The sequence below is a fragment of the Trichoplax adhaerens genome, genomic scaffold, assembly GCF_000150275.1.
Source record: "Trichoplax adhaerens TRIADscaffold_27 genomic scaffold, whole genome shotgun sequence".
Taxonomy (NCBI): domain Eukaryota; kingdom Metazoa; phylum Placozoa; class Uniplacotomia; order Trichoplacea; family Trichoplacidae; genus Trichoplax; species Trichoplax adhaerens.
In genome coordinates, this window is record NW_002060968.1 from 575,183 (window position 1) to 597,345 (window position 22,163).

The 22,163-nt window shown below is 30.1% G+C and overlaps 1 protein-coding gene across 1 annotated transcript; it reads right to left on the bottom strand.

Moving 5' to 3' along the window:
• Positions 1-1,507: 1,507 nt before the first annotated feature.
• On the bottom strand, positions 1,508-3,167 carry TRIADDRAFT_61729 (uncharacterized protein; the record flags this gene model as incomplete). The annotated part of the gene is made up of 2 exons (XM_002117681.1): positions 1,508-1,608; positions 2,270-3,167. 2 exons carry the CDS (start codon positions 3,165-3,167, stop codon positions 1,508-1,510), a joined length of 999 nt encoding a protein of 332 aa, XP_002117717.1.
• Between the last annotated feature and the right edge of the window lie 18,996 nt (positions 3,168-22,163).

Here is a 22,163-nt window from a genome sequence, read left to right on the forward strand (position 1 = left end):
TTAATCGCCTATATTAATGCTAACGTATACATTACTTTTATCACAACTGAATCTACTTTCTAACGTCGTATTATTTGATATCTTCTCTGATAATTGTAATATAATATACTGCACTTATCACATAAATCAGGAATGCATGAAACTCTCGCAATTACCTACAATTAGTGTACTAAGATAGACTGCAGAATACCTTCTACTGGATAGCAAGTTTACCTACGGATTATGTCTCGTTAAAGCTAATTAATATCATTATTTGTGACTCATTTCCAGTCTTGATAATCAGCTTGTTGATCTTTATGATCTACCAGGATACTGCGCCAAATTTTTTTAGAAACGGTGATTACAAATACTTATAAGTAGTTCAAAGCATTTGAAGTACTAGCTAGACATTGTATAGCTACGACAGTTCTTAGCATAGAAGCTCTAATATCTATCACAGAGGTTGCGATGATCATAAATGCTGCAGTAATGGAGGAAAGGTCTGCTAGCTCTGTACGATCTCTTTCTCAGTTTATACGTTGACAAAATTTTGGCCTTCTTGCATAAAATTGATTAATTATAAAACTATGCACACTAAAATTGCCCTTTGTTAGCGGTTACTCGTGTCACATGAATAACATTCCCAAGATACTGTAATACTTAATTTATTACAATGTCTACTAATTGTCGAAACAGTAAATCATTAAGATACTGATTGAATCATGATTAAATTGATATGAGTAAAATAATAGCCGGACAACTATTAATTTAATCTCATAAACTAAACACTAGAGCAGGTCATGTGTGTACTTGCAATGATTGCCAACTTTAAATTTTTGGCAATAGATATACTTTATACCACTTGGTTGAACCTTGTTTTAGAATCGAGGTAGCAATCATAATCGACCACTTAATTCTATGAATAATATTGACAATTAATCTACGAAGAGGTTGCTGTCTATTTCTCTTCTTGAGAGTAATTATGCAGACAGCGATGCTGAAGATAATGACAAGTGAACTTAAATATGCAATGGAGATGGTCAATGCATACAGTAATAGTTCGATTATGCAATGTTACGTTTCTCAAGTATTTTTGATACATAGCGTTTCTAGAAATCCAGTGATAGCATAAAATAAATAGTTTTTACGAAAGTTAGTTAGTAAATTTGAATTATTTTTGCTTAAAATGTGAATTTCAATTACCCACGATGAATTTTCATGGACGATGCTTGTTTAATTACTGCAATACCAAAACATGCAAAAAAGTTCTGATTTTAAGAATTTGCTAAAGTATGATAACAGTATCTTCAACCATACATTATTCTTGCAAAGTAACTAAGGAACTCATTACAGTCAAGACATAAATATACAAATTTTATTGAATATACTTCCATTTATTTTTATTTCATTATTCGTTAAAATTAGCATTCATATATTAATCAGAAGAATATGGGATTATCGATGTTTATCCAATAAATATTGTTATGCTATGTCTAAGAGGTAATGGAATTAGCCAATAATCTTGAGCTCAGGTATTTAACTCATTGTCATTAAACTCTAAAGTAGAAATTTTATTTCTGTAATTGTTTCCTAAACGCTCATATCTAATAAGATGTCCATAGTCAGGATCTGTATTCAATAAATAAGACTATAAATACGATTATGCGAATTCATTTTGAAATAAAACGAAAAAGGAATATTATGATATAAATTAGATTAATTGATAACGTCTACCAATAGGATATAGAGTTCAGTTAATTAATATTTAGTTAATCAGTGTAAGAAGTAACAATATTAAGAACCAATTTCATATTAATAAAAAGGTAAATTAGATGTATCTTATATATTTCTATTGTTTTTTTCTTTGCGATGTTATGAACTTTTAATTACCGATGAAGTTAAAAGGAACTTCACATCAGCGACAGCAAATTGCCTTTCCTTTATATTTGCTATCCATTGCATTAGGGTATTCAATATGAAACCATATGTCTATCAATTTAATACCTCAAAGGAGTTAAGCAACTCCAAGATAAAATGAAAGTCAACGGAGGTATGATTAATTTTAAATCATTCAAATCGATCTAGTATTAAGACTTACAGACTAATTCTATTATTGATGATACCATTTTAACAAGTTGTTAACTAATTTTAGCGATGAACTTTATTATTGGTTATTCTAACGTTTAAGTAGCGGTAAACTTAAAAGAAATTCTCAATCTGCGAGTCAACAATTTAAATTCATTTTTAAAATTGATGCTAGCAAAGTTATATAAAATAGGATTCAATATACCTGGCATAAACATCATTACGGTAGTTACACGAAATAACATAGAAAACTTAGAAAGCAGTTTATGAGTGAAATTTGGATCCAAAGTTTTTTGAAACGAAATCCAGACGTAACTAAAAGCATAGGGTATAGTGCCACAAGCGGAAAGCGTCGTGATAAGTAATATTGAAATTATGCTTAAATTACGTTTTTTAATGGTTTTCAACGCGTGTAATTTGTATCTTGAGTCTTCGATTGGAATATTTATATTACGCAACTTAATAATGATGCATGTATAACATATAAAGATGATCAGTAAGGGTAATAATGAATTTAATACAGCAAAAAATGCTGACAAGACTAAACTAGTATCTAAATGAGTTTGAGAAAGTAACCCAGAACAGTCAATTAAGTCTCGGCGATCATAATCGGTAACAAAAATAAATATTGTTGCACAGACTAGTGCATAGAACCAGATGGCAATAATAATAAAGTTCATTTTATTCCTATGAATCGGTCCAGTAAGTGGATGAATAATGCCGCGATATCTTTCTATTCCAATAGCAGCTAATGTCATCATAGAATTCGACATAGCTACTGCTGCAATAAAATTGGTAATGCCACATAAAATCTTGACGTTCTTACGCAGTAACTGCCTAATATCTAAGGAATAATTATAATCGGCAGTGAAGATAATCATAATGCATCTTAAAATCGATGAACAGCCATAAAGAATATCAGCAAGCGCTAAATTTGCGATTAAAAGATGAAAAGGTTGTCGAAGTCGAGCACTGTTTGATATGAGAGAGCAAACAACGATATTGAAGATTATACTAATAATACTGATAAGTAAAACGCATAAAACCAAGTCGAAATTTTTGCTAAAGATGTTATTACTGGTCGAATTCGAGAAAATTGCCATATTTGGTAGTTGCAATAGTATCAAATTAATATCTATCTTGACAGATATTTATAAGTTTGATAGATTAACATGAAATATATCAATTTAAGGCCTTGAGATAATAAATATACTATCGTACAATTATTTAAATTCCTAATCATGCTTTTTTTTTGTATGTTCAATAGATAATTAATTAGTTAGTCATCAATCATAGTATATCCAAGTCTAAAAATAACATCTTAGTCAATAAAATTATGATAGCATCAACTTTATCATGCACACCTCAATCTTCTATAGCTTAAAGATAAATAATTTATCACTACCTAATTCATAGTAATTGTCGACTGGCACATAAAACATTGAATACAGGTGTATGTCTTTTTTATACTAGTTGCATTTTGTAAATCATTAAAGACTCCTGTAATATTATGGTACTAATTATAGTTTATTCTTCCTAATGATAGAAATCGCGAACAATAATGCTTTAAATTAACAGATTTTATTGAAGTAATTGACATTTCGGGTTACGGTCAATACGTCAAGTTTGATTTTGCATCTGTATAACGCTAAATAGCAAGGTTAATGAACTATTTAATCTAATATCATTAATTCACAGCTGCATTTAATTAATTTCAATATAAAGCTCTTGTAAGCTTTAACGATTAATCAACATTTATTTAACTTAACAAAGTTTGATCAATGAAATTAAGTTAACCATGGGCTCCAAATATTTCCTAAGTAAGAAAAAAGGGAACTTTTGCTATTAATAATTGTCATAAGTTAAAAAAATATCGATTAGTCTATATTTTATTGTAACTTCTGTCGAATCCAAATTTATTTACATGACCAGATAATTTATAACCAACGGGTCTATCGTTTGTTCTTGTTTGCATTTTTAATTCTACATAATGTTAAATTTAATCATCGTGCGTACTTTATAATTCTCTTCAAAATGGCATAAATAATCTTAGCTGTTAAAAATTAGGCAAATTCAGTATTTCTGAGACATATATTTTAAAATAAATATAAGTTAGAGATACGGGTATAATCATTAAGAAAGTAGTTTCATGTTGCCGAGGGTAAATTCTAATGGAAATCAACTACATCAAGAGATCAATCTCTTAATGCTGAGAAAAATTTCAAATTACAATATATTGAGATTAAGACGTTTTTGTACAATTTATATACGATAAGATTCAATTTTAAAAAAGCTGTTTCTAGCAATTTTAGAATCACATTTAAATTTAAAATAGATTTTAAGAAGGTTCTCTCAAAATCTGCGCTTGCATAATTATACGGTACTGGATTTATTGAGCATGGTATAAACATAATGTAGGTCGTTACGTACAGTAGGCTATTGAACTAAATTGCGCATTGTATAAAGTTTGGTTCTAGAAGATAACGACAAGAAATCTAAATTCAGCAAACAGAGAATGGAATAATTGTACAAACGGACATTATCATTATTATAAGCAGTGATATTATACAATTTCTTCGTCGTTTTATTAATTTCATGACTTCAAGTTTATAATAAGAATCATCAAGAAGCGGATTATTTCTATATAATGTTAGTATGACCCTTACATAGCAAAATAGCATTAAAAGAGACGGTATTAAAACTGCTAAAATACCAAAAATCACTGCTAAACAAGTTCCGTTAAGGCATGAATTGTGATGAGAACAATAGAGAAACCATTATTCTGATAGCTATCAGTGGAGCACATAACAATTATAATTCCTGAACAAGCAAGAGTATAGATCCAAATACCAATATGATTTATCCAAATTTTACTTTCACTAACAGGCACAGATAGCGGATGTATAATTACATGATACCTTTTAAATGAGATACTAAACAAGGTAATCTTAGAATTAGATGTAGACACCACATGAATATAACTGTTTACTATTTCAAATTCCTGATAATCTTGACTGCCTACAATAAGGGTTTCTTACGCATTTTCGATAGTACTAACAGCAGGTATTGTATGAATTCTAGTTGTTAAACAGTTTGAGATATCTGTGATTGCTAAATCAGCAATCATTATATATGGTGGCTGCTGAAGATCTTTATTAGAAAACATCAAATAGCACATAATTACATTAAGTAAAATACCTACAGAACCGAAACTGACCATGACTACTACTGAAAACGTATGCAAAGATTCATTTACGGGATGTGACAGTGTTATGCACTGTATTAGAGTAGAAATATCTATGTTAGGATAATTCTGTTAGCCTATCCTTATTTAGTTAACTTCTAATTTTGGATATACTGTGTTTTAATATAGCACTGACTTTTTATGACAGTGACACTTATACACATACTGAAATTAATAGTTATAATAGGGAATGCAAATCATCTACTTACAGTTCCAATCATTGTGATTTTAATTTACTTATGGTAGATCGTAAATTATCATGGAAATGTTCCGTGATAGGACATATCGTAATCTGACTATTCTGTATTAGTCATTATATGTCTATGTTGGTAAATACTGTTGTCTGCATTAAGGGAGCAGTAGCTAAAATTAATGTCTAATTCAGTAAATGATTCTAATGTTAATTGTATTAACTATGACTCATGAACTATTGAGGAATAGTTCTGTATATAAATGCAGCATATCGTGAGATAAAGTGAAATCTCAAACATAGTATTTAACGTAAAATACGAGGCGTCTAAGTCTTTATGTAGTCTGCTAGTAGAGCAAAAGTGTTTGTGATAGTGCAGATATCGTTCCTTGATACGTGGTTCAAGGAATTGACTTATTGATCGTATATTACGTTATCTTGTTGCAAAGCTGTTTTGTGACACGAGAAGATTCGCATCCATTAGATTAAACGTTTTGCGAACTTGACGATAAACCAATTCACCAAAGCAAGTATCTTCAATTTAGTTTAATGAATTTGAATTCAAACCATAAATGATGTATTAATGGAGATCAATTGACCTTCTATCGCATAGTTTTGTAAGCTTGCAGAGATAATTTGTAAAGGTTCATATATGCAACGATATATTATACTGCAGATTTCTAAAAATATAAATATATTGTAGTAACAGATCGTTTAAGTTAACTGAACTGAAGTTGAACTGAATCAAATTTTAATGCATTCTGTAATAGCCAACTATGATGAAAAATTTAGAAAGACTATCGGCCTTTCTAAGGAAATTAGTATAAATTTTAATTCCTTTCTTTTAGCATACAAATAGATCTATTCCTATAGCTTATTGTATTAAAATATCCGTGAGAGTATCGATTTAAACCCAAAGTAACTACATATGGCATGCCTTCTAAATTTTTTTGCCATTAATTAGTCCTATGTGGTAAAGACTTGCTATTCATAACTATTATTATACTATTCGCTATTCGTTTCTCGTTGTTGATGATAACCTTACCTTAGGGCTATTATATAAACTATTCGACAGATACGCGCATAGTAGTTCTAGTTTATAAAATTATCAGTGCCCGCCCAACTGTTTTAGGATATCTGTTCGGGCTAAGCAAGATCCTTACTCATTCACCCAATATAGGCAAAGGGATAGGCAAATAATGAGACTGCGTCAAAGTAAATATTGCCCTAGTTAAAGAGGCTAATACAAAGCTTTGAATTTTTATCACATTCTAAAATTCTCTGGTAATTTGCTGGTAGAATTAGGAATTTAATGCTGATAAGTATTGACGGGATGTAGATGTAGTTTAGAAATCTTTTAAACTTTATAATCAATACTTTCGTGTTTAAAAATATGTAAAACAAACTTTTCAGTTTATTTAGACTGACTATTAATTAAGCAGTTACAGACGTAAATGATAAGTGTGAACGCTTTTTTTAATTCTTTGACTGAAATATTATATTAGCGATATTTTTACCCTAAAATTGAATATAGTAACTGTTATTACATTAAGTAAGCTCAAATTTAGGATTTTATGTTTTAGTAAAAAATTGGTTTTACTTGGATTCAAATATAACATTAATTGCCTTAATGCTAACTAAAGCTCTTGAATTCGTCAAAATATGTCTCTTAGATAGCTAGCTTAAACCAACAAGGAGAATTGCCGCATGAGGGTGTTTACAATTGGTTTCAAAGTCAAATAATTTTATGAGATTACCTTTGACTACATTGCCATATTGTCATATGCGTCCCAAAATAAAGCGAATTAAATATTCCATGTACATATACGAGCTTTAAAATGGAACATAGCATACGTAAGGGTATAACCAGCAAGCGAGTGGTTTAATTTAAGGTACATGTATTTAATTCTAATAAGATTTGGCTGTTCCTAGTAATAACTCTCTTAATACAGAATAAACTTTTAAACTTTAATGCGTTCAGATGAAGATATTTTAATGATTCTAGACACGATAAGTCTTACTTTATACAGCTATTTCTGACAGTTTTAGTGTACATATTTAAAATTAAGTTTAAGAAGACTCTCCTAAAACTGGCACTTGCAAAATTATACAGTATAGGATTTACGATACCTGGTATAAACATAATGTAGGAGGTTGTGTAAAGCAGATTATTAAACTGAATAAAACTTTCATAAGCAAATTTAGATTCTTGGAGATAAAGACTAGAAATCCAAATCCAACAAACAAGGAATGGAATAAATGAACAAGCAGACAATATCGTCATAATTAATAACGATGCTATACAAATTTTTCGTCGTTTTATCGATTTCATGACTTTAAGTTTATAATAAGAATCATCAAGAGGCGGATTATTTCTACATAGTTTAAGTATGATCCTAACATAGCAAAATAATATTACTAGAGACGGTAGTGAAACTGAAAAAATCGTAAAGACTAATACTAAAATAAAAGCCGTTAAAGCATCGCTCGGAATAAGAACAATAGAAAAACCTGCAATCTGATATGTATCGGTAGCACGCAAGATTGTCACTATTCCTGAGCAAATAAGAGCATAGATCCAAATACCAATAATATAAATCCAAATTTTACGTTTACTAACTGGTACAGATAGCGGACTTACAATCCCGCGATATCTTTCAAACGATATAAAAGACAAGGTAATCATTGAATTGGACGCAGAAAAGCTTGAAATAAAACTGGATGCAAGGCCAAATTTCAGATAATCTTGCTTGCCTGAACTATAGCTTTCTTCTTGATTATCTGTAATACTTATCGCTAGTATCACATTTGCATTTACTGCTAAGCAGTATAAAATATCCGTTATTGCTAAATTAGCAATCATAATATGTAGTGGCTGTTGAAGATCTTTGCTGGAAATCACCAAATAGCACACAATTACATTAAATAAAATGCCAACAGAACCGAGACTGAGTGTGGCCACTACTGAAAACACATTCAATGACTCATTTAAGGGAAGACTTGAATTCGTTAGATTAAACATTTTGTGAAGTTGATGATAAGCTATTTCACAAATACACGAAACTTACATTCAGATTAATCAATTTAAATAAAATTATAAATGATTATATAGACGATGATTAATCGAGGCTACTGTTGTACAATTACTCAAACTTGTAGAGACGATTGATAAAGTTAGTAATTTAATTTTGGACTTCTAACAAAAACGAATAATTAGCAGATACAAATTGTTTAAAGTTGAGTCGTACTAAAATTTAATTTACTTTCATACCATGAAGCTGTCTCTACGCTAATACGCAGCGTGTTTGTCTGCTACCCTTAACTAAAGGCTATTGAATAATTTTGCTCTATAAATTTAATAGTTCCAGTCCATAAAAATATCAGCGCCCCGCCCCACTATTTTAAGGAATCTATTTAACTTAAGTAGGATTCCTGCCCATTTCACAATAAAGGCTAATAATAGTCCTACATCTGAGGAATTACTGTGTACGTAAAGAAAGCTAATGTCAAGTTTCAAACTTCTGCGGCATTATAAAATTATCAGGTAATTTGCTAGTAGAAATCGGTGCTTGATACTTTTAGGTAATAGTAGGATGTAGTTGTAGATTTAAAATTATTTTAACTTTATTGTTAAAAACTTAATGTTTTAAAATATGTTACGCGAATTTTCAAGTTTATTACCTATTTAATATTCGATAAACCTTATTTATTACTCTGTCGCAGATATTATTGATTAAAGTGATTGCTTGTTTTAATTATTAGATTGGAATATTAAATTAATGATATTTTATGCTAGTATTAAATACAGCAATAGTTATTACATTCTGATCTCAAAGTTAGGATTAATTTTCATAAGAAATTAGTTTTAACTTCCATAACTCATCATTTATCGAACCTTTTAGAAATATAGTTCGATTCTTGGTTAGTAAATAAAGGATAATAATAATATTAAGATTGACTATCCTCATAATAATCAGAAAAGAATTCTATAAGACCATCAATACTAAATATAAGACGACTTTTTATAGTACGGAGAAATACCAATACTATTTTGACACCAATGCACCTTATTTAATTCTTATCCATATAAAATATTCTAAGAAAGTTACAGAGCCATGTAATCTAGTGAACATAATATCAGTGAAGAGTTTAGCTATTTTACTTTTACTGATTTCGATAGCTCACCCAAATGTTACATTAATGCCTTGATACTGACTAAATCTCTTGAAATCGTAAGATATGTCTCCTAGATGGTTAGCATAAAACCGATAATAACTCTCTTAATACTGATTTTGATGGAGGGTTCGAAGAGTCAGATAATGTGGTTTTAGTTGCCATGCAGAGAATTGCATAAGAACTTAAGAAAAGAGGATACTTTTATTGTAGATAGTAGTTAGGTACGGTAGGTCAGCGTGGTAGCTGCCTTGAGTAAAGTGTGAATACCAAGTGTGACTAATAATGCAACTTAATAAATCTAAGGTAGAAAACGGCAATATTTATAGCTATGGCATTAGAACGCATGCAGAGAACATGATTGTAGGAATAGATACAACATATACCATAACAGGTCATAGAATAACAGATGATTGTAGAAAATAGTGAGGACTGTAATAGCTAAAAGTAGTAAGCCATATTTGAATATAGAGCGAACAGACCGTAGATATGTCTAAATATAAGATCAATACAACATGTCTATATTTAAGAGCAGAATATAGTTACAGTATATTCTAAATATACTACACTGAGTAAAATTTTAAACGTTAATGCGTTCAGATGAAGATATTTTAATGATTCTAGACACGATAAGTCTTACTTTATACAGCTATTTCTGACAGTTTTAGTGTACATATTTAAAATTAAGTTTAAGAAGACTCTCCTAAAACTGGCACTTGCAAAATTATACAGTATAGGATTTACGATACCTGGTATAAACATAATGTAGGAGGTTGTGTAAAGCAGATTATTAAACTGAATAAAACTTTCATAAGCAAATTTAGATTCTTAGAGATAAAGACTAGAAATCCAAATCCAACTAACAAGGAATGGAATAAATGAACAAGCAGACAATATCGTCATAATTAATAACGATGCTATACAAATTTTTCGTCGTTTTATCGATTTCATGATTTTAAGTTTATAATAAGAATCATCAAGAGGCGGATTATTTCTACATAGTTTAAGTATGATCCTAACATAGCAAAATAATATTACTAGAGACGGTAATGAAACTGAAAAAATCATAAAGATTAATGTTAAAATAAAAGCCGTTAAAGCATCGCTCGGAATAAGAACAATAGAAAAACCTACAATCTGATATGTATCGGTAGCACGCAAGATTGTCACTATTCCTGAGCAAATGAGAGCATAGATCCAAATACCAATAATATAAATCCAAATTTTACGTTTACTAACTGATACAGATAGCGGACTTACAATCCCACGATATCTTTCAAACGATATAAAAGACAAGGTAATCATTGAATTAAATACAGAAAAGCTTGAAATAAAACTGGATGCCAGGCCAAATTTCAGATAATCTTGCTTGCCTGAACTATAGCTTTCTTCTTGATTATCTGTAATACTTATCGCTAGTATCGCACCTACATTTACTGCTAAGCAGTATAAAATATCTGTTATTGCTAAATTAGCAATCATAATATGTAGTGGCTGTTGAAGATCTTTGCTGGAAATCACCATATAGCATATAATTATGTTAAATAAAATGCCAATAGAACCGAGACTGAGTGTGGCCACTACTGAAAACACATTCAATGACTCATTTAAGGGAAGACTTGAATTCGTTAGATTAAACATTTTGTGAAGTTGATGATAAGCTATTTCACAAATACACGAAACTTACATTCAGATTGATCAATTTAAATAAAATTATAAATGATTAGATAGACGATGATCAATCGAGGCTACTGTTGTACAATTACTCGAACTTTTAGAGACGATTGATAAAGTTAGTAATTTAATTTTGGACTTCTAATAAAAACAAATAATTAGCAGATACAAATACAAATTGTTTAAAGTTGAGTCGTACTAAAATTTAATTTACTCTTATACTATGAAGCTATCTCTGCGCAAATACGCAGAGAGGTTGCCTGCCATTCTATGAAAATTAAGATAAGTTTTAATTAATTTCTATTGGCCTCGCTCAACCATCTTAAGGAGTCTTTTTAACTTTAGCAAGATCCATGATAATTTTCAAAATAAAGGTTGATGATATTGCTTAATGTAACTTGAGTAAATACCCTATAATTCAATGAGACTAATATGAAGCTCACATCTTTTTTAATTCTGTTGATTTATCGGGGAAATTTACAGGCTTTAAGGTATAAGTTGCTCGATACTTTGAAGAAGTGGTGGAACGTAATTGTAATTTCTAAATCTATTTTACTTTATAACCAAACGCAAAATGTTTCAGCATATATTATATGAATTTTTTAATTTATTAATGATGTAAAATAAGACAGATTTTATTAAATCTGGTCAAAGTTGCAGTGTTAAATGACGTTAAGGTTAGGACTACTTTTAAAAAATAGATTGTTTACACTTCGATATTGTATCGACAACGAAAATGTCTTAGAAGTAAAGTTCGATTCTGGTAAATGAATTCTGAAAATATTATTGTCAGGATAGCCAATCCTAATTTTAGCCCTAGTAGAAAGGATACAATGCCGCCAATGCCAACTAAGGACAGTTTGTGACGATATATCGATACTGCCATTACACCCATCCCTCCTTTTGATACTAACTGTTACAAAAAGTCTAATATAGCCATGTTACCTTACATTATCGCGTAGTTGTGAATTGTTGTTATACTATCAGCTTTATTCACGTTTTTAAACTTTTAGCCTTCATTTTCTAATAACCAAAGGACATAGTTTAATATCTACCTATAAATTATTAGACTGCTAAAATATATTCTTACTCTTTTAAGCATCATTTTAATTTCCTTTTTAAAGTTATCACTTGCAAAATTATACAATATTGGGTTCAGGATTGCTGGCAACAACATCAAGATTGTGAAAAGTTGAAAAAAGTACCAAGTCCCTTCGGGTACTTTCCAATGAAATTGTGAATCTTGCAGTTTTTGGAAAAATAGCCAAACATACGATATAATGAACGGGCAAGACGCAGTTGAAGATATCACAGTGATGATCAAAAGCCAAATAATCGACCTGTATCTTTTACGAATGGACTTCCTGATTCTTGTTTTATAACTGGAATCATCCATAGGAATAGTTTTTCGACATAACTTTACTAGGATGCAAACATAGCAAGTAAGAATGATGCTTAAAGGTATGAAACAGCCTATGGTAGCAAATACAGTTATTATTACTGTATCGACTACAACAGAACCAGAAGACAGCGATCCTGAACAATCGATAACATCATGGTGCTCGTAAGAGTTAAAGACCAAAAATATGGATGCCGCAGCTACAGTGTAAACCCAAAGGCTTAAAATAATAAATTTCAACTTGTGCTCTATAAAGGAAAATTTTAACGGAAAAACTATTGCACGAAATCTTTCCATGCCAATTAGGGATAACGTTATAATAGAACTAGCTGAAGAAGTAACTCCTAAAAAATTGGCAATATTACATATGATAGTAATACTGGTAATGGATAATTCAAGAAAAAGCTTGGGATTATGAGACGATATTACGACCAAAATGCAGTTGTAAATAGATACCATGCAATACATCATATCACCTATAGCTAGATTGGCGATCAAGCAATTTATCGGCTGCTGTAGATATTTTTTAGTAAAAATTAGCACACATACCGTCGTATTGAAGAAAATTCCTATAATACTAAGTACTGCGAGTGTTCCAAGAACAGGATAGCTCTGTAGTTTTAGGGCTGATGCCATTGAATCAGTTGCATTCATATTAATTGATTAAAAAGGCTTATTAAGATTTTTTGGTGAAAATATTTTAGTCTAACGCGAAATAGAATTAACTGTACGTAAAAAGTAAGTATAATCAATTACGGCTTCTATTTCATATAGTCTTCTTATAAATGATGATAAAACTATTGAAACCAAAATTATATTTCAAAATGTATAATAATTAGCTTTAATGTCTAATATGAACCATTTGAATGGAATCGTTTCCAAGGATTAAAAATTACTCAATTTGTCAATAAGTGTGCACCGATAATTAGTGGAATATCGTGATTGGATATTAAATTAAAAAGAAAACTAAGCATTGTGAATAATGTAGCGGTAAATGGTCGAATCAGGATCATTAGATATCACAAGTTAATGCAATAGTATTTCTAACATAAATTTATTATCTGAATTACCAACAATCAAATGTTATAGTTAAATAATTGCTAGTAAGCGATTAATAGACTATCTATCTTATTCTATGTCAGGAATTTATCGTTATTTAAATAATTTTTATGTAGTTACTTTTCAAGATATACTATGGTTTAGGCATATTATAATCGTTCCCAAAAAGACTATATTACGATATGCTAGGATAAATGAACATGAGAAAAGATCTGTTGTGGAAGTTAATCTATCGAGTTGTAACTGTACAATATGGATGATACGATAAGAAATTTTAACAGTTGAGATACATTGCAGCTATAAAAAATAATTAATTACGTTCAATAAGACAAGAGTTAATTGCTATTTAAAAATCTTATAAAATGATACTGGCTTAATGCACTTAGTTTCAGGAAAATTTTCATTTTCTGATATCCGAAGAATCAACTAATACATAATTTTGTATCGTGATAGAAATTCGTTTTCAAGACTGTTGAGAAACAAGTTTTCGATATTTTTTAGTGACAATAGCAGACTCATAGCTTGAAACTTCATTATTAATTACGTAAGAAAAATCTTCTAAATAAAGTTTAGCTAAGAAATTGGCTAGTACTAGCTTAGTAGAATGGTGTTAAACTGAATTGTAATAGCCATTAGTTAATAGAAATCATTTTCATTGACCATATAGTTTCTTGTAGGATAAAAGATAGACTAGCAAGGATAATATTAGCTCAGAAATGTGCAGTAGGAGGGTAGTTTTAATCTATGACAAGCTATTAGCTAGACTTACTAGATTAAAGGGAAAAATAACACTTATTTCATTTTATACTCATAATATAACTCATACCTTAAATCTGCCATGCCAGCATTACAACAATTAAATTTACTCATTCTGTAGTGGAAGAGAATTATAGTATTATAATTTCATATTCTATCACTAATCTATGCACATTGATTGATTTTATAGTGTCACCCTTTTAGTAATCATAATTTAGTGGTAGTCATGTTAAAAGCTTTAATGTCTCAAAATTAAATCAAATGCCACCCTGTATTATTCATCCATTCTTTCCAAAGAGAAAAATAACAATATTATATCAGAGTATCCGGAGTGGCCTTAAACTGTGCTTTAGTAGCTATTTGTTAATGCGAATTTATTAACGTTGGCTCAAGAGTTGTCGTAAGGATAAAATATAGAGTAGTGACGATAATATCAGCATAGCTGTGACAGTGTTAAATACTGTATTACAGTAGAAATATCTATGTTAGGATAATTCTTGTTAGCCTATCCTGATTTAGTTAACCTCTAATTTGGATATACTGTGCTTTAATATAGCACTGACTTTTTATGACAGTGACACATATACACATACTGAAACTAATAGTTATAATAGGGAATGCAAATCATCTACTTACAGTTCCAATCATTGTGATTGTAATGTACTTATGGTAGATCGTAAATTATCATGGAAATGTTCCGTGATAGGACATATCGTAATCTGACTATTCTGTATTAGTCATTATATGTCTATGTTGGTAAATACTGTTGTCTGCATTAAGGGAGCTGTAGCTGAAATTAATATCTAATTCAGTAAATGATTCTAATGTTAATTGTATTAACTATGACTCATGAACTATTGAGGATTAGTATATAAATAAATGCAGTATATCGTACAATAAAGTGAATTCTCAAGCTTAGTGTTTAACGTAAAATACGAGGCGTCTAAGTCTTTATGTAGTCTGCTAGTAGAGCAAAAGTGTTTGTAATAGTGCAGATATCGTTCCTTGATACGTGGTTCAAGGAATTGACTTATTGATCGTATATTGCGTTATCTTGTTGCAAAGCTGTTTTGTGAGAATAGCAACAAGCAGTAAAAGAATAATTCTAATCTATAGCTTACTGCCATGAAGATTTACTAGATCAAAGGCAAAAAAGGATACCTATTTCATTTCAGACTTCACTTCAATTATGTTTATTTCCGCTGAGGTAAAAGCAAATTAAAGAAAAATAGATTTACATTCTACTACCCGGCTATGCATACTGATTTTACAACAGTACTTGTTCAAATAAACGTAGTTTGGTGCTAGTTGTGATATTTATGCTAAGAAAACTGACACCTCAAAAATGAATCGAATGCTTTCCTGTGACAGGCTTCTATTTATTCAAAAGAGACGAAATACAATATTGTATTATATCATACGAAAAATTGGAAAAGATTAAATTATGCTGAAAAGATGGTAACTTGCGCAAGAATTAAGGCACAATCTTTAACTGAATCTACGATAAAGTCTATATGCACTTAAGAATATATTATTAATTGATCATACGAAATAGCTAAAATTAACGTATTTGAGTGAAGTCGAAAATTTGTTTGCAATAAAGCTTTCGAATAACAAATAAATGAAAGGTAACTTTTTTACTCTCTAATAACTTTTAAATACAACTATCTTCCCAAGCTATTTTCTTAAAGTCAGCTACATCACAGTATCGAAATAAAACTCTGATAGCTAATTTTTATAAATTTTGTATTAAATACTAGCTTTAGCATGCAATTATAAAAGAATTTTTAGAATTCTACTGTACTACTTGTTGTTATGGAAGTAAAATTAGCATCTTGGATGACTTTTACTAACAATTGTAGCTCTATTCATTGCCATTTTTAAGAGTCACGAACGCGTTCATCATTAACACGCAATCTTATTCATGAGAATTTGTTTACTTCCGCATTATGTTAGCTTGTGAATTTTTGCTTTATCAGGTGAAATTTTTCTATCTAAGCATTGTCATTCCTAATTAATGAACCAGACTGAATAAAGTTCTGAATAGAAGGTTCCTTAATACACTAATAGCAAAATAAGAGATAATGATATAGTATGACCATTGATTGCAGATAAAATGTATTCAGTGTTCTCCTACTATTGGGATCTTCAAACTGCTAGGTACAGTAAGGTATGATTTCCTCTTGAAATAAGCGACATTTACTCAATGACTTATACTAAGCGATTTAAATATTTTATTTATCGTATAGTGGCCATTCTGTTAATGTTTGAAATGCGGATCTGAAAATTCTTCAATTAAAAATAATAGGTTTTACTAAACTTGGTACTACAGAGCTGTACATGGCTTACCACAATCAAATGATAATAATTTAGCTTATTGGTGTCATTTAGCCAACGCAGTATATTTTCGGCATATTATTATATGCATTCAAACCATGTTACAGTAATTTTATACGCGCTTCAGCTCAGATGCTGTTAGAATTATTAGATCAACTAGATTTGTAATAGCAATCTAGTATACATAGTAAAATAAAATCCCCCTTAAACTACAGTGCTTTGTAAATATAGGAAACTAGTACTAGCATTAATATAGTTATAAAGTAAGGATGAACTTAATAGGATTGTAGATTTTAATCTTATAATGATTTCAATGATGTTAAGCTATGCTATTTTGATGATAGCTATATACATATATTTATGTAACGTATCGTCCTAATATAGATATTGATCAACTATTAGTCACGTGTTAAAAGTTAATAATAATAATAATAATATAGAAATAATCTTCAAGTAGGGGTAGTTGCTAATGTAAAATTGAAGACAATGTATGTTTTCGTCTTTGATCGCTAAATAAATTTCCTCTAAGCTAAGATGGGTTGTTGTGTACTAAATTTCATATGAATATAATGACGAGTAGTTTATTATAACTTCGCTATACTAGTAATTTGTTCATATATAACATGAATAGGCTAAGTCATAATTTATATAGTATTTTAAACAATAATTTCTCAAACTAACGTTTTGAATTTCGATTCACAATGAGTTTTCTTTAAAAAGTATTAGGATTAGCAAGTACAGTATGCATAATGGTGACATAGTCGAAATAAAATTAACCGTGTGTATCTCAGTTTTATCATCTTAAATATGTGCTAAACCGATACAGTCAATTCTGTAACCACTGATTCTAATTTCCATTAACCAAATTAGATTGAAAATTGATTTTGCGAGCGAAACCTTATAATACCTTGCCTATTTTTCTACGATTGATTAAACAATCTGTAAGCTTTATATCAATTGCAGCAGAACTAATCAATCCGGCTTGCAGCTGTTCCTGATTTCAAGAATAAGAATCATCCAACCGGCATAAGCTATTACTTGGTTTAATCAATAACATTTTTACAGTTTTGAGAAGAAACAATTATTAAACATTTTAAGCGATTGCAACAGAATTGATTACAGCATCATGAATTTCGAATAAATTCTAATTATAAATCATTTCCGGTATTCTTAGATTTCAGGCTAATAAATTATTGATTTGTTGATAAGTTCCCAAATTCCTGTTATAAATTAGCAAATACAGTACATAAATCCATGCAAGGCATCTGTAGTTCAAAATATTTCAATCATGAGGCCATATCCTATCTATTAATTTACGCGATGGCAAAGAATAAAATTGAGGTAGCTACGGTTTATGTCACAAATATCAAATTAATAGCGTAAGACTATAAGAGGAACTACAACTTTCTAAGACGACTATCAATATCTATTTAATTTCTTGGAATTATTTGCACTTTCATTAAACTATTTCGCTGTTTGCATCAATTATTCAAAATCAATAATACACGATATTCGTATATGTTTAGAAGAACAAAAATGGCTGATTTTTATGCCGTTGAAATCAAATGAACACATATGGTAAAGTTGCTTTTGGCGAATTGATTGCATCTGATGCTTGTATATGTTTGTATAAAGTATATAAATCCATTTTTATGCCACTTAAATTAACAAACATCCCTGGTGAAATTGTTTTTTGATGAATCGATAGCGCCCAATACTTGTAAGCTTTTACAAGAAGTAAGTAAATAGATTTAATGCCATTTAAATCCCAGCCAAAAATTCGGTAGTAATATTGCTTTTGTTGGATTGATAGCGCTTGATTCTCGCATATGTTTGTAAGGAGTAAATAGTTTAATTTTTATTTCATTTAAATCAAACAAACATCGTTGTAAGTTGCTATTAGTAAATTGATAGTATTCAAAACTCTTACACGTTTGTAAAAAGTAAATGGTCTGATCTTTATACCATTTAAATCAACAAACTTTGGTAATAAAGTTATATTGGAGATCGTCATAATTCAATCTTATGAACATCTATTAAAAGTGAAATTGATAGATTTAAATTTTTAAGAGCTTATCATAGCAAGCTATTTTCTGGAAGTGGAGTCCGTTTTCTTACTTTCTGGCCAGATTTTTCTCCGAAAAATCGGTAATCCTATCGATTTCAACAAATTTTTCATTTCTTTTCGATAACTGTTACTAGCAATATTATATAAGATTGGATTAAGAATACAAGGCAGTATCAGCAGAATGATAAAAGACTGAAATAGCGACCAAAATTGATATGGAAGAGTTTTGTGCAATTGAGGATTGAGAAGTTTACTGTATGTAATCCATAGGAAAAGTGTTGAAAAAGGGCAAAAGGATAAGGCCGACAAGATCGTCATAACCAGCAATGTTACTACGCAAGCATTTTTTTTATGCTCAATTCTTGCCATGTGAATTTTGTAGTCTGATTCATCCATTGGAATAGTTTTCCTACATAATTTGATAGCAATAGTAACATAACAGCAAATGATGATCACGATTGGGATAAAAATTGATATAGTGGCAAATATCGTAGTTAAAGCTGCATTACGAACAGTTCCTCTCGAGGAAAATGCTCCAGTACAATCCAGAACTTCGTAGGTGGTATAATCACGACCAACGACTAAAATTAATGCTGTAGTCACTGATATAGTCCAGATTACCGGGAAAAAAAACTTTATATGTTGTTTACTTAACGGTGATTTAAGTGGATAAATAATAGCACGATATCGTTCGATTCCAATCACGGCTAAGGTTATCATTGAGCTAGATACCCCTAATATGCCTGTAAATGCTAACGTATTACATACCAAGGTTATGGTAGAAAAAGACAGATTGGAATAACATTGCGGATTGCTAGCAACAACCGCTGGATAGGTAAATTTAAAGCTAAGTAATATGCAGTGTATCATATCTATTATAGCCAAGTTAGCAATCAAACAATTTATTGGTTGTTGTAGATTCTTTTTGGTAAAAATGGTTACACACAGTGTGATGTTAAGAATCAAACCGATGATACACAGGCTAATAACCACAACAGAAAGTCGAAAATCGAACCAACTAGTTAGCGTTTTATTTCTGAATACAGAATGATTCATTTTAAAGTGCATACTCGGTACTACTTCAAGACACCTAAAGATAGACTCAAAATGGCAATAAGAAGGAAAATAATAAGCAATAAAATGGCGAAATCTTAAATAGTGATGTTTGAATCAATGCATAACAGGAGATTTACTCCCAAATTGGACTAACCGAACGCCAAAATAAAGGAATTAGTCAGACGTTAGTGAAAAACTTATAGTTGGGGCTTTGTAAATTAGCAAAAATTCAATCAAATTTTACCAAAATTAAATCCAGCAAATACAATATATAGCACTGTATAAACTGACAGGTCTGCTGTTGTTTATTAATCTGTAATGTCAAATCTCCAGTTAGATAAGTCAAATCAAAATAACTGAAAAATTTAGAAATTTTTCTTGTGCGGAGCTAATACTAACTTTATTTGTAAGGAGGAGAAAATCTTTCGGCTAGCCAACACCCACTCGCAATTTTGGATCATTAATTGAAATACTGTAATAAATTTTTGTAATAAGTGATTTCTTTAGTACTTTATCTTGACTCAGAATAGATCAATACCTGCTGATAATTTCATAAAATTACTTTGAAGCAATAAAACGAACGTCGATAGGCACTTATTTAAACCTTACTATAAGTTTAGCTTTCTTAATAAATGATCAGCTAAACTTTTCTTTAAACATTATTCTTAAAGAAGAGAAGAAAAGAAGAATTTGCGTTTAAAAGGATCTTTGTTTCCGCTTATATGCTGCAATAAAGCTCGATGTCTGCCTAATGTAAATTTATTTAATTACTGTATTATAGTAAGTGGTAAATAAAAATATCTGACTAATTCATTGATTAATTTACTGGATCCTTATTATCATCTCGTCAATAAATCGTTTACTTTTGGAATCCTAAATTACTTATAGGTACAATACTCGCATCAATAGCTGTCACATACAATTACTCATTTAGTTGACAGATTGGCATCGATAGTGTAAAACTTCTTTATTCCAAGTAAAAAATACATGCTAATGAGACATGCAACTATAATGAAACAAATTCCTTTTATCAGATCTCATGAATACTCGTACAATTTATTTATTTGTTATAGCAAGGATGAGTCTCTTCGCGTGACTGCAGTTAATAATGTAAACTAAAAATAAGAACCGAATTATCTGGGTACTGAAATTTTGGTAATTTACTTCTTTAGATCATTTTCATTAATTGTCTATCTAATTGATGGCTGTACAGATATATTTTGAATAGAAGACAAACTATTGATCACGGTCAAATGTAAAAAATGTTTAATAATGATTTTTTGAGGAAGTTGACTTGCTAATTATAAAAATGGCAGTTTTATGCGAGCGTGTAAGAATATCTATAGGATAACATATGTAAACTATTAAGAAAACTTTATTTTAAGTTAAATGAAAAAGAAGACTATAATAGAATTCATAATGCTGAATAATAGTTAGCTAAGTAATTTCATTAGCCGCCATAATAAACGAAAAAATCTACGTAACTCTCTTCATATTATTATTCATGCTTTTATATATAGTTCATCGTATGCTATAGTAAATAGAACAGTAGATGAGAATAAAGTTAATCTATCATAAATCAATCATGCTTTGCAAAACGAAAGTTTTCGCAATATATATTTGTCACACACCACTAGTGACAAAGTAGTCTACACACACCAATCCTTGCGCAGAGCGCCACTTCCTGACTTAAAGAGGCTAGATTAGCTATATCGCCAAATAATTCAGTTCCAACGACCGAATACTATAGTATACAGTAAATATAGCGTCATAGATAGTGTAGACGAGGTAGTCAGAGATTTACTACCATTTATTACTGAAGGAATCTTGACACCCAAGATTATAGTCTTTACAATTCAATAGCAATTGATAAACTAGTTGACTATCTAACCAACTAACTAACTAAAAAGGGATCTTCAGGTGCCAGCCTTTTATAGTCTCGTCAGAAACTTCTCATTGTAACAATATTCAATACAATCACTGGAGCTAACTGATACTGCAGGCTAGAAGTTCTACTTATAGCATGTTCACTAAGCTTGCACTAGAACAAATTTAGTTCTAAAATTATTTAAAATCGAAGCAAAACTTTTCACTTTATTAAATATATCGGCTGTATCCAATTAAACCAATTGATATTAAAATC